The sequence below is a fragment of the Heliangelus exortis genome, chromosome 7 (assembly GCF_036169615.1).
Source record: "Heliangelus exortis chromosome 7, bHelExo1.hap1, whole genome shotgun sequence".
Classification (NCBI taxonomy): Eukaryota; Metazoa; Chordata; class Aves; order Apodiformes; family Trochilidae; genus Heliangelus; species Heliangelus exortis.
In genome coordinates, this window is record NC_092428.1 from 7,638,072 (window position 1) to 7,648,317 (window position 10,246).

The 10,246-nt window shown below is 61.1% G+C and overlaps 1 protein-coding gene across 1 annotated transcript; it reads left to right on the forward strand.

Annotated features, from left to right (window-relative positions):
• Positions 1-74: 74 nt before the first annotated feature.
• Positions 75-2,631, forward strand: NKX2-3 (NK2 homeobox 3). The gene is made up of 2 exons (XM_071748583.1): positions 75-872; positions 1,570-2,631. Exons 1-2 carry the CDS (start codon positions 530-532, stop codon positions 2,208-2,210), a joined length of 984 nt encoding a protein of 327 aa, XP_071604684.1. The 5' UTR covers positions 75-529; the 3' UTR covers positions 2,211-2,631.
• Positions 2,632-10,246: the final 7,615 nt, after the last annotated feature.

The following is a 10,246-nucleotide window of genomic DNA, read 5'->3' on the forward strand; positions in this document are numbered from 1 at the left end:
GCGGCGCGCCGGGGCGGAGGTCCCTACCTACCTACACGTGCTTAGCACTGGGAGGCGCGGCGGCGGCCGCGGCTCTCTGCGGGGACCTAGACCCCGGCGTACTATCCTCGCGCTCACCGGCCGGGTACCGGGCAGACGGGACGCTCTGCGGGGAAACGACCTCCCCGAGCACAACCTTAATACATTTCTATTTCTGGCCGGGCGGCCGGAGCTGGGCAGGGGGCCGGCTCTACCTCCCCCTCCCTCCAATGGCGAGGCCTCCCCCAGCCCCCGGCCCCTCCTCGCCGTGACGTGCTGGCCCGGGGCAGAGGAGGCTCCTGAGCCTTTGGCTGTCCTTGCAGAAGCTGTAACAAAACGCAGACCCCCAGCGCCGGGCTAATGGAGGAAACTTAGACAGGAGCAGGCGCGGCCCCTCGTCTCTCGGTATTGCCTGCTCGCCTCCCCCCTCACCGGGCGCGCCGCTCCCTGCCGAGCCGCCGCCCGAGCGCCGCCGGTCCCGCGGGACTGCCTGGCCCCTTGCGCTACCCCGATGATGTTACCGAGCCCCGTCACCTCCACCCCCTTCTCTGTCAAAGACATCCTCAACCTGGAGCAGCAACAGGACCCGCACTATGCGGCGCAGCTCCCGCACCACTTGGAGCACCACTTCCACCCTGCCTCCTGCCTGCTGGCGGCGGCCGATGGCGCTCGCTTCTCCGACGGCGAGGAAGAAGAGGAGGAGGAGAAGCTGTCGTACCTGAGCCCCATGGCAGCGTCCGGCAACCAGGCGGACGCCCGGATCTCCGCTGAAACCTACGTGCACGCCGTGCTGCGCGGCTCATGCGAGGCCCCCGGCCCGGGAGAGGAGCTGGACCCCGCTGCCCGTGACCCAAGTGAGTATCACTCCCTCCGCTTCCCCCCGTTCCGCCCCGCCGGGAAGGGTCCGCGATCGATCCCTGCGGTGCGTTCCCATCCCTCTGGGCATCGCGCAGCGATGCCCCCGGCGCTTCAGCTCTGTTCTCGCCGACGCGTCCCCTGGGTACCTCGAGCCGGGGCTTGCACGTCGTGGGGCTCCCACCGTGGTCCTCCGCGCCCCGCTTGCCGCCTCCCAGGCAAGTGCCTCTGCGGGATGCGCCTCCGCAAGGTCCCGATCCAGAGTTCCTAGATCAGGCCCGCGTACTGCAACTTCTGGAGAAGAGGGGAAAGAACGGGGAAGTTTAGGCTCAAGCCGATCCCGCTACGGCGGGGTCCTCCTGGAGCGAGACAGGTGCCCGGCACCGTGAGCGGCGCGGCCCGGCCCGGGGCTCGGCCCTGCTCTACCGCTGCAGTAAACCGGCCGCCAGCCCCGGGGCGCGGAGACGCACCGGGCCCGCGGCCTGAACCGGCCCTTCTCAAGCACAGGAGGTGCTGAAGGCTGCCGGTCCAGGCGCTCCCCACCCCCCCACCGCACCGCAGATCCCCGACGGGTGCGTGCGGCACGGAGCCGGGCAGGGTGCGGCGCGGGGCTCTCGCCTGCCGGTGAGGCCCGTCGGGAGGAGCATGCGCCCGGCGTCGGCGAGGTGCAGCCATGACCTGTGCTCTTCCGTGCAGAGAGCTGCGTCCTGAAGAAGCCACTGGACGCGACGGAGAAGGCAGAGGAGGCGGAGAGGCCGAAGCAACGGAGCCGAAGGAAGCCGCGCGTCCTCTTCTCCCAGGCGCAGGTCTTCGAGCTGGAGCGGCGGTTCAAGCAGCAGCGTTACCTATCGGCACCCGAGCGGGAGCACCTGGCCAGCAGCCTCAAGCTCACTTCCACGCAGGTGAAGATCTGGTTCCAGAACCGGCGCTACAAGTGCAAGCGGCAGCGGCAGGACAAGTCGCTGGAGCTGGGCAGCCCCGCGGCCCCGCCGCCGCCGCGCAGGGTGGCCGTTCCCGTGCTGGTCCGCGACGGCAAGCCGTGCCTCGGCGGGTCGCAGGGCTACAGCTCGGCATACAACGGGCCCTACTCCTACAACGGCTTCCCCCCCTACGGCTACGGCAACGCCGCCTCCTACAACCCTGGCTACGGTTGCACCTACCCGGCGGGCACAGGCAGCGCCTCCATGCAAGCCGCCTGCAGCCCGGCGGCGGCCGCCGGCCCCTTCGTGAACGTGGGCGGCCTGGGGGGCTTCGGCGGCGGCGGCCAGCCGCTGCACCAGGCAGCGGCGGGGCCCTCCTGTAGCCAGGGCGCACTGCAGGGCATCCGGGCCTGGTAGCCCGCAAGCACTGAGGGCGAGGAGCGAACCGGCATGACGGAGCGGAGGTTCTGGGGCCCCGTTATCTCCCGCACCGCAGCCCGGCTGCACAACGCGCGCCCTGGACCAGAGGAGAGGTGGCGGCGGGACGGCGCGGCGGGACCCCAGCTCTCCCGCGGGACGCGTTTCGGGACCGACGGCGACCGAAGAGGAACGGAGCTTCAGGACGGGGCTGCCTGAGCTCTTAACGCCGCGCCGCCGCCCTAAGAAGCCGCCGTGATGGTCGGGCGGCCCGGAGCCTATCGCCCTGCGCCAGCGGAGCAGCTTTGCTTGTAAAAAGCCGACGGCGGGGCCCGAGGGTGCCGCGACCCCTCTATCTACTCTGTATCGGTTACTGCCTGCGCCAGCGCCCCGCGACAGTCAATAAACCAGGTGCAATATCCGCCGCCCGCTCCTCCTTCGCCCGGAGGCCGGTGCCCGGCGGGGCCGGGACCGGTGCCCGGCGGCAGGGCGGTCGCAGCGGCCGGTGCCCGCGGGGCAGGGCGGCCCGGCCGGCTTGTGAGCGTGCCAAGGGCGCTGAATGGGGCCGCGCAGCTCAGAGCCGGGCCCATTGTGGCCGCCGGGCCGGCACTGAAAGGAACCGCCGAGGAAGGTAGCGGGAATAGGCGCTTATTGGATTCGGGAACAAAAGGTGTGGCAGGGAGGCGAGGGACAAAGGGGCCCCGGCGCCGAGATTGACGGGCTGCTTTGCCCCCCACTGAGGCCCAGGCCCTGCGCTTTATGCGCGGGGGCTGCAGAAACGTGCTGGGTTTTGTTCCCCTTTCTGGGAGCGCAGGGGGAGAGGAGGGGGGTCCGCGGGCCGATGATTAGGGCCGGCCGGGCCGGGCAGCCTGAATGCCGGGGCATTATTGCTACATGTTCAGACATTTCTCTCGGCTGCAGGGGGAGGGGGTGGCCGAGGCCCCCGAGCCCCGCGAGACTGGCCGCGGGGTCGTCTCCCGCCTGCCCTGTCCCGGGCCGCCCCGTCCCGCGCCGTGTCCGGTCCCGGCGGTGGTGCTCTGGGAGCGGGCTCTGCCGTGCGGGTCCCGCCGAGAACCACCGCCGGGACCGGACACGGAGCCACTCCCGGGGAGGGCCGGACACCCGCGAAGCCCCCTGTGGCTCGCCCCGGGATACAGCGGAGACCGGAGGCGCGGGAAGCACTCCTGCACCGTCCTCCCCGTCTCCCCCATCCACGACGCTGGAGCTCCCGAAGATGTTTCCATCGGAGCCTTCTCAGAACCGCTTGGATGGGGCACATCCCCAGGGTATGCCTCTCCCCTCGCCCGGCGATGCCCACAGTGTCCTCCCCCTTACTTCCCCTTGCCTATCGTGTGGCGTTCCCTCCACCACGAGCAGAAGACCAGGTTTCAGAGCCTGCCATCGCAGAAGCAGCCTGTAATGACCGGTCACTCTGCTAAACCCGAGTTTGCGCTGCACATTTCCACCACACGATCACCCTTGAGGTTTGGTGTTTGAAAGGAACCGGAGAAAATATTTCTACCGTAGCACTGGGGGAACAGAGAGGGCAACCAGCAGACCGGGGGCGCAGCTCTCGCTCGGCACGGGCGAGCCACCCCGAGGCCGGGAGGCTTCACGGGGCCGGTGCTGGGAGAGGATGCGGCACGCCCAGCCGATTGTTTGCTGGATGGCAGCAAGGTGTCGCGGGAGAGGAAGCCCAGGCTCCGCTCTTGGCTTTGCAGAAGAGTGGTTAAGGCCCTGTGGTCTCGTGGGTAGAAACAGGATAGCCAAGAACAAAGATAAGTAATGCTTTCTCTTTGCAGTAGCAGTCGCGCTGGGGGGATTTGTCTCTGCCGTAGGAAAGAGTTGCATTTTCCTCCATGTTCTGTCAGACTGGTGTCTGCAAAAAGCTGTGTGAGTTCATGCCTTCAGTGTGCAAGCCAGAGGAGTCATAAATACAATACAAGCTCCTGCAAAATCAGCGTGTGATGAACATCCCCTCCAAGTATAGTTAGAAATTCACTGCATCCCCAGTGGCTCCAATCACAGAACTCTAGTGTGGAACACACTGCCCAGATCCATAGCCAGAGTCTCTGGGACATAGACAGTTGAACAGAGTGAAGGGACACGCAGGGGCCCTGGGCTGTGTTGTAAAAGGCAATGTTGGGTAGTGCCAGCATTATCAAGCACCAACAGTACTCATCATTGCCGTAGGTGTGAGGTCAATGTTGTGGTCATCCCACTTATTCCTGGGGAATACCCATGTGTGCTCCCTGGTTCTGCTCTCCCTGTGCAGAGCTGGAGCAGCACCCAGTTGGGGCATGCTGAGTAGCCCAGCTGCAGACCTATGTGGGACATAAGTGGAAGTTTCTAGATGTCCACCATAGCCGTCTTCATTTCTGGGACAGATCCCAGCTGTCCCATCAGCTCAGACTTTGGGGAGGGCAGAAGGTTAGTGGGAGAGACACCTCTGCAGACTCTTGCCCAAATCCCCCAAGCTGATGGGGAAAACAGAGAAGCACAATGAGCAGTCATTGTTGGAGGGCCCAGAGCAGGGTGGCGGAAGTGAAGCACTCCAAAGGGGAGGAACAGCCAGTGGAGGCCGGTGGGAGGGAGATGGTGGGAGACCGCAGATTTGATGGCCTGCCCAAGGAGGGGAGACACAATGGAGGGAAGTTGCTGCGTGGCCATGCTTGAGGCAGCACCCGCCTGTGACGTACCCTATCCCCCACACTGCAGGGTGCTGCAGGTGGGACGCGAGACAAGAGGTGCAGGGTGCTGGTGGAAAGCTTTTTGGTCACATTGTGGTGGTGGTACAGCCAGTAGGACACTGGGGAGGGAGGGATGAGAAGGGCCATGGTCAAGGGGCAGAGGGCATGTATTGCTTCTTCCCAAATAGGGGATCTACTGTTGTTTGTGAGTAAGGGAGGGGAGGTGATGATTGATTTCAGACAGAGATGAGATTCTCTGTAACAACATGCAAAGGAAGGGGGTGGGGGGGGCAGACAGGCTCTATCTGCCAGGCTTCAGGCCCTCTTTGTGCACAAGCTTGAATTATGTTTTTAATTCAGTATTCTGGGACAAGAAGGAGCCCATGAGCAGAACTTGCCTCTGTCTAGTAGTTCCCAGGGGGACTTTGTCCAAACCCCAGTGCTATCTGATGTTCTAAGGCCTCTCCATCACGTCCAGAATTGTGTGGGAGCAGCGTTGCAGATGTGCTTTGGTTTCCTCTCCTTCCTGACATCTTTTTCTATTCCTCCCTCCCCCCTGCTCTGGTCTTCCTTCCCCTTCCTGACCTTCATCCTTCTCTCTTCACGACCCACTTTCCTGCCATCAGCAAGGAGCTCACCTGGGTGTGGAGTGAGATGCCTGCTCCCAGCAAGGCTGTCCAGCCTGCCTATGGACCTGGATGCAGACCTCACAGAGTTCTGGTCCAATCTACTTCCACCCAGGCACAGCCATCTCCCCCTGCCTTGCTGTATGACAGGGTGGTGCATGGCTGTTGCCCCTCTATGTTGGAGCCAGACTGGAGAATCAGCTCCTGCTCTGTGATGTTTCCTACAGCAGCTGCCCTGTGCTGTGAGCTGTGAGACTGCTCTTTGGAGCTGTCAGTGCTCAATGGGCCGCTGGTGCCAGAGATGCCAAAATCTCCTTGCGGAAATGGCAACAGCAACATGGGGGTTGTCACACAAGCATTCTCCAGTGCCAAGAAAGCTGCGGCCAGACACAGATCAGGTAATTAAATTGAAATATCAGTACTTGTACTGTGGAGCCTCCAGCAAGGGTTTCTCCCACTACTTGCCTGCCAGCACAAGGGCCAGGGGCCAGCCAGATGAGTCACAGATGGTCACAGACACTCCCCGGTTCTCCAGCCTGTCCTGTGCATCACAAGATTACTACACCTGACTAAGTGGAGTGGGGAGATTCGCATATTTTAGCTGTTCTTTCTCTCCTCCCTGCACCGGTGAAACCGGGCACGCTACTGCTGTGAGGTATTCAGGTGACCCGTCTGGAAAAGGAGACTGCACCTCCATCCCCTCCAGAGAAGAGTACATCTGAAGGTCAGAGCGGCCGCGGGCCCTGATGGAGCCACTCCTGGCTGCACTCTGCCTCCCTCCCCTTCCTGGACAATAAAATACACAGTCCCTTTCCCGAGGCTGCTGCAGGCAGGCACTACCGGAGCCAGGGTGGATCTCGGCTGCCGGCGGGGTGCTGGCTGGGAACCCCAGGTCCGCCGGGCTGTCAGCTGGGACACTGCTCCCGGCGCCTGTCCCCAAGCGAGATACGCCACCGCCATCTATCGGTGAACACCCGAGGACAGAGAGCGACCAGTACCCCTCTGTCCCCGCCACCCCGTGCCTCAGGAACCCTGTCTGATGTTGCCTCCATTTGGGGTGCCCGAGTGACGCTGCAGGGCTTGGGGGGCTGCAGAGCAAGCGGGCAGACTGCCTAACCTGCTGGCATCGCGTCCCCGGCGCTGGGGACACAGTGGGGCACTGTGGGACACTGCAACGGGGAGGTTGGGCTAGTTGTCCTGATGCTGGGCAGGCTGGTGTCTCCCCACGGCCGAGCTGTGCGGGAGTGGTGATCTCCAGACACGCAGGAGCTTTGCTGCATCACTGGGGCTTGTATACGCGGGGAAAGGAGAGCACCCTGGTGTGGTAGGAGAGCTGGGGGCAGGGCCAGTGTCTCCTCCCAGCCTCTAGCCATCATCTACATCCATTTCTAGGGAGCCATGGTTTGCTCTCTGTGCGTTTTGGGTTTTTGGTTTTTTTTTTTGAACTGAGCAACTCAACACCTTTTTTGCTCTGATTACCTTCTCTGTCCCAAAGTGGTGTAATTCACCCAAAGCCAGGACCTTCCCCACGCTCCCAAACCTGGTGCCTCGGCATTGCCTGCAGCTTCCGTCTACCGTGGTCACGGCTGGCAAGTCCTTGCCCAAGGACATTTTTGATGTTTGTGGTGCCTAGCGCCTGGTGTCCTCACCAGAGGGAGCTGTGTCCCCGCATGACCCAAATTTGGCCCAATTCCCTATTCCTCCCCATTTTTATAGTCCTTGGCAACGCTGCCGGTGACATACTGCCCAGTTCTAATGGGCACCCAAAGGTGCTGGGGACAGAAAAGAAGGCTGCTTGGGTTTACATTTCTCCTGGCATGCATCTAGCGGTACCAGACACAGCCTTGCACTGCCAGGAGGCTCATATGTCCTCCCCTATGCCGGGAGTGCCCTGGGGGACTGCAGGGTTTCTCCGGTGCTAGCATTGCCGGCAGTGCTGTACCTGGAGGCGTGAGGTACTGGGGAGCTCCAGGCTGGAGTCCCCAACTCCTGGAACAGCCCTTGCTTCAGCTACTTTTGGCACTGATCCCAGGTTAGGCTCTAGAGTCACAGTGACTCTCCTCACCAATGTGTCTGTGTCAGAGTGGCCCCTGTGCCACCCCCAGCCAGCCCAGGAACAGCTCTGCTTCCACCTCTGCCACCTCCCCAGTGCCACATGCCAGCTGCCTGCACCCCAGCCCCAGTCAGGCAGCATCTTCCCGGGGCCACTTTGCAGTCCCTTCTCAGGGGACTTTGACACATCCTGTGCTAAGTGTTGGTACCCTGAGAGCAGTCCCAGCCCAGCCCTTGTGACAGCTTCCTCTGGTGGCTCTTTACAGCCAAGAAAGCAGGTTTTCACCCTTGATTTTACCTGTTAGGCTATATTCCCTGCCTCTCTGCTATGCTGTGATGTTCAGCTGGAGCCAGGCAGGCTGGGACCAGCCCTGACAGGGGTTGTCTCTCAACAGTCTTACACAGTCAGCAACGTGGATCAGAAAAGGGTTTCCCGGGGCCCACCAGAGGCAATGTCTGCTCTGTGTCCAGGCATCCTCAGCACTCACATTTACCACCACTATAAGGCCATGGGGTCATGAGAACTTGTATGACTTTATTTGGGTCTGACAGAGCCCTGAGGAATCCCAGAGCCAGGGCAAGCTGGGGCTGGAGAGAAGCTGAGAGCCCATCTCTGTGCTCCCCATGGGCTCCAGCCACCTCCTCCCACTGAGCAGGGCTGTCAGACATGCCCTCCAAAGGGGCTGGGGAGCAGGAAAGCATGGTGCAGCCCACTGGCAGAGGAGGGGTAGGAATGCAATGTGGAAGGGCAATGCCTGTGCTGCTCCCACATGCCCCTGAGCTGGGCTGCCAAATGCTCCCAGAGGCTGGGACCCAGTGCCCTGTGCAGGGTCCTGGAGGCAGGAATAGCTCAGGAGTCCACAAGCCCCTGGTTGAAGGTACCAGGCAGACATACTGGATGGGTCTCCCAGCTCCACTCACCCCAGTCCTACTCTTAACCTGCAGAAGTGCAGGCATCTTGAGTTACCCCAGTAAGGTGGCCAGGGGCTCCTGAGCTGCTCCTGGTATGGCAAACTCGGGCTGTCTGAAATATCTTGGGCTCCTGCCATGACAAAGCTGCTGAAGTCCCAGATCTATTACCTGGAGCAGGGCAAGGCCAGCAGGGCCGCCAAACTCTGCTTGCTTGGGGGGCTGCAGGACTCACCCACACCCAGGACCCCCATCCCAGCACTTGTGGCAGGAGAGGGCTTGAGAAGCAGTAGGGCATGAGAAGGCAAGGCAGCAAATCCCTGCCTGTGCTGGATGTGGTCTGCAGTGCTGCAGCGAAAAATAAGGAAAAGGAAGTCTCCAAAACTCTGCTGGGCTGAGTGTGGCTTCCTTGCTGGAGAGCCAAAAATAGTGTCTTTACTCAGAAAAGGCTGTAGGAGGGATCTCACCCAAGCCAAATACCTAGGAGGCCATAGGGCAGACCCAGAGCAGTGTGGCTTCACTGAGACATTATCAGACCTTGGAAAGCAGTAGAAATAGCAGAACCCAACAAACCAGTTACCCTTGGGTATTTCATCATGTCAAAGGAACCAGAGGACCAAGGTGGGCTCGTGAGGGGACATCTCAAGCCCAGCAGAGCTGGGGAACAGCTTCTTGCCAGCTCTTGTTCTGTGGCAGAGGTTCAGCTCAGGGGATGGAGATGGCAGCAGGACAGGAGATTTTTCCAGTTTTTCATGGCCTGGCCTGAGGGAGATCTGGAAACCCCCTGGATGGTTCTGCTGCCTCTGCGGTGCCAGACCCCTCACAGGCAACACCTTCCTCTCCTGGGCTGCTGCTGCCTGCACTGGGCAACACCCAGCTGCTGATGGGCAAGCTGGCAGAGTGCTGGGAGCTCAGAAAGGCCATGGCCCTGCCAGGCAAGCACACAGACCAGTTGCTCACATGGCAGCACCTCTGCAGAGTAATCACTTCCCTATTCCTAGGGTCTTGCTCCCTCCCCCAGCTCTTCTGTGGGCAGTTATTCCTGGAAACATACTGGAGTCACCTTCAATCATGCCTTTGCATGCTGACATTTTAGAGCTTCTTCCAGCAGCTGATGGATGCTATTAAGCGTGAATCTCAACCCAGCCCCAGATGGTGTTTATGCCTTTCCTTCCACAGGGCTGTCATTGCCCTGCTGCATGGTGAAGGCTGAAGGTGAAACTGCAGCTCTGCTGCCAACAGCTTTTGGCTTCTGGGCAGGGAAACCCATCCTGGCAGAGCCCAGTTGTGCCCATCTCCTGTCTAATGCCCTGCCTGCCAAGCTAATCCTCCCCTGGTCTCTCCCAGCCATTTTTTCTGCTTCTTGGATTTCTCCCTATTGAGTGGAGGAGCTGCAGATCTGCTAAATCCTGCAATACTTGGGCTATTTTTAAAAGTCCTAGCTCCTGAAATGGTGGGAAAACTTGAGGCTCCTGCCTTATGGTGACTTCTGTTTCTCTAAGAGGTTTCTCATTCTCCTGTTTGTGTAGAAAAAGCAGGGACCAGGAGCTTCCAGCCCATGCCAAGAAGGAGAGGATGAACACAAAACCCAGGCAGACCCATTTTGTGGAGCTGTGGTGGTGGCTGCTCTGTACCCAGTGACACCCAGACCTGCTGGGCAGCCATCAAAATTCCCACCAGCAGTTACTTGGCCTCAATCATCCACTCCCAGGAACCAGGGACAAGAAAGATGCTTAAGGGAAAGGTGGAGCCAGGGTTG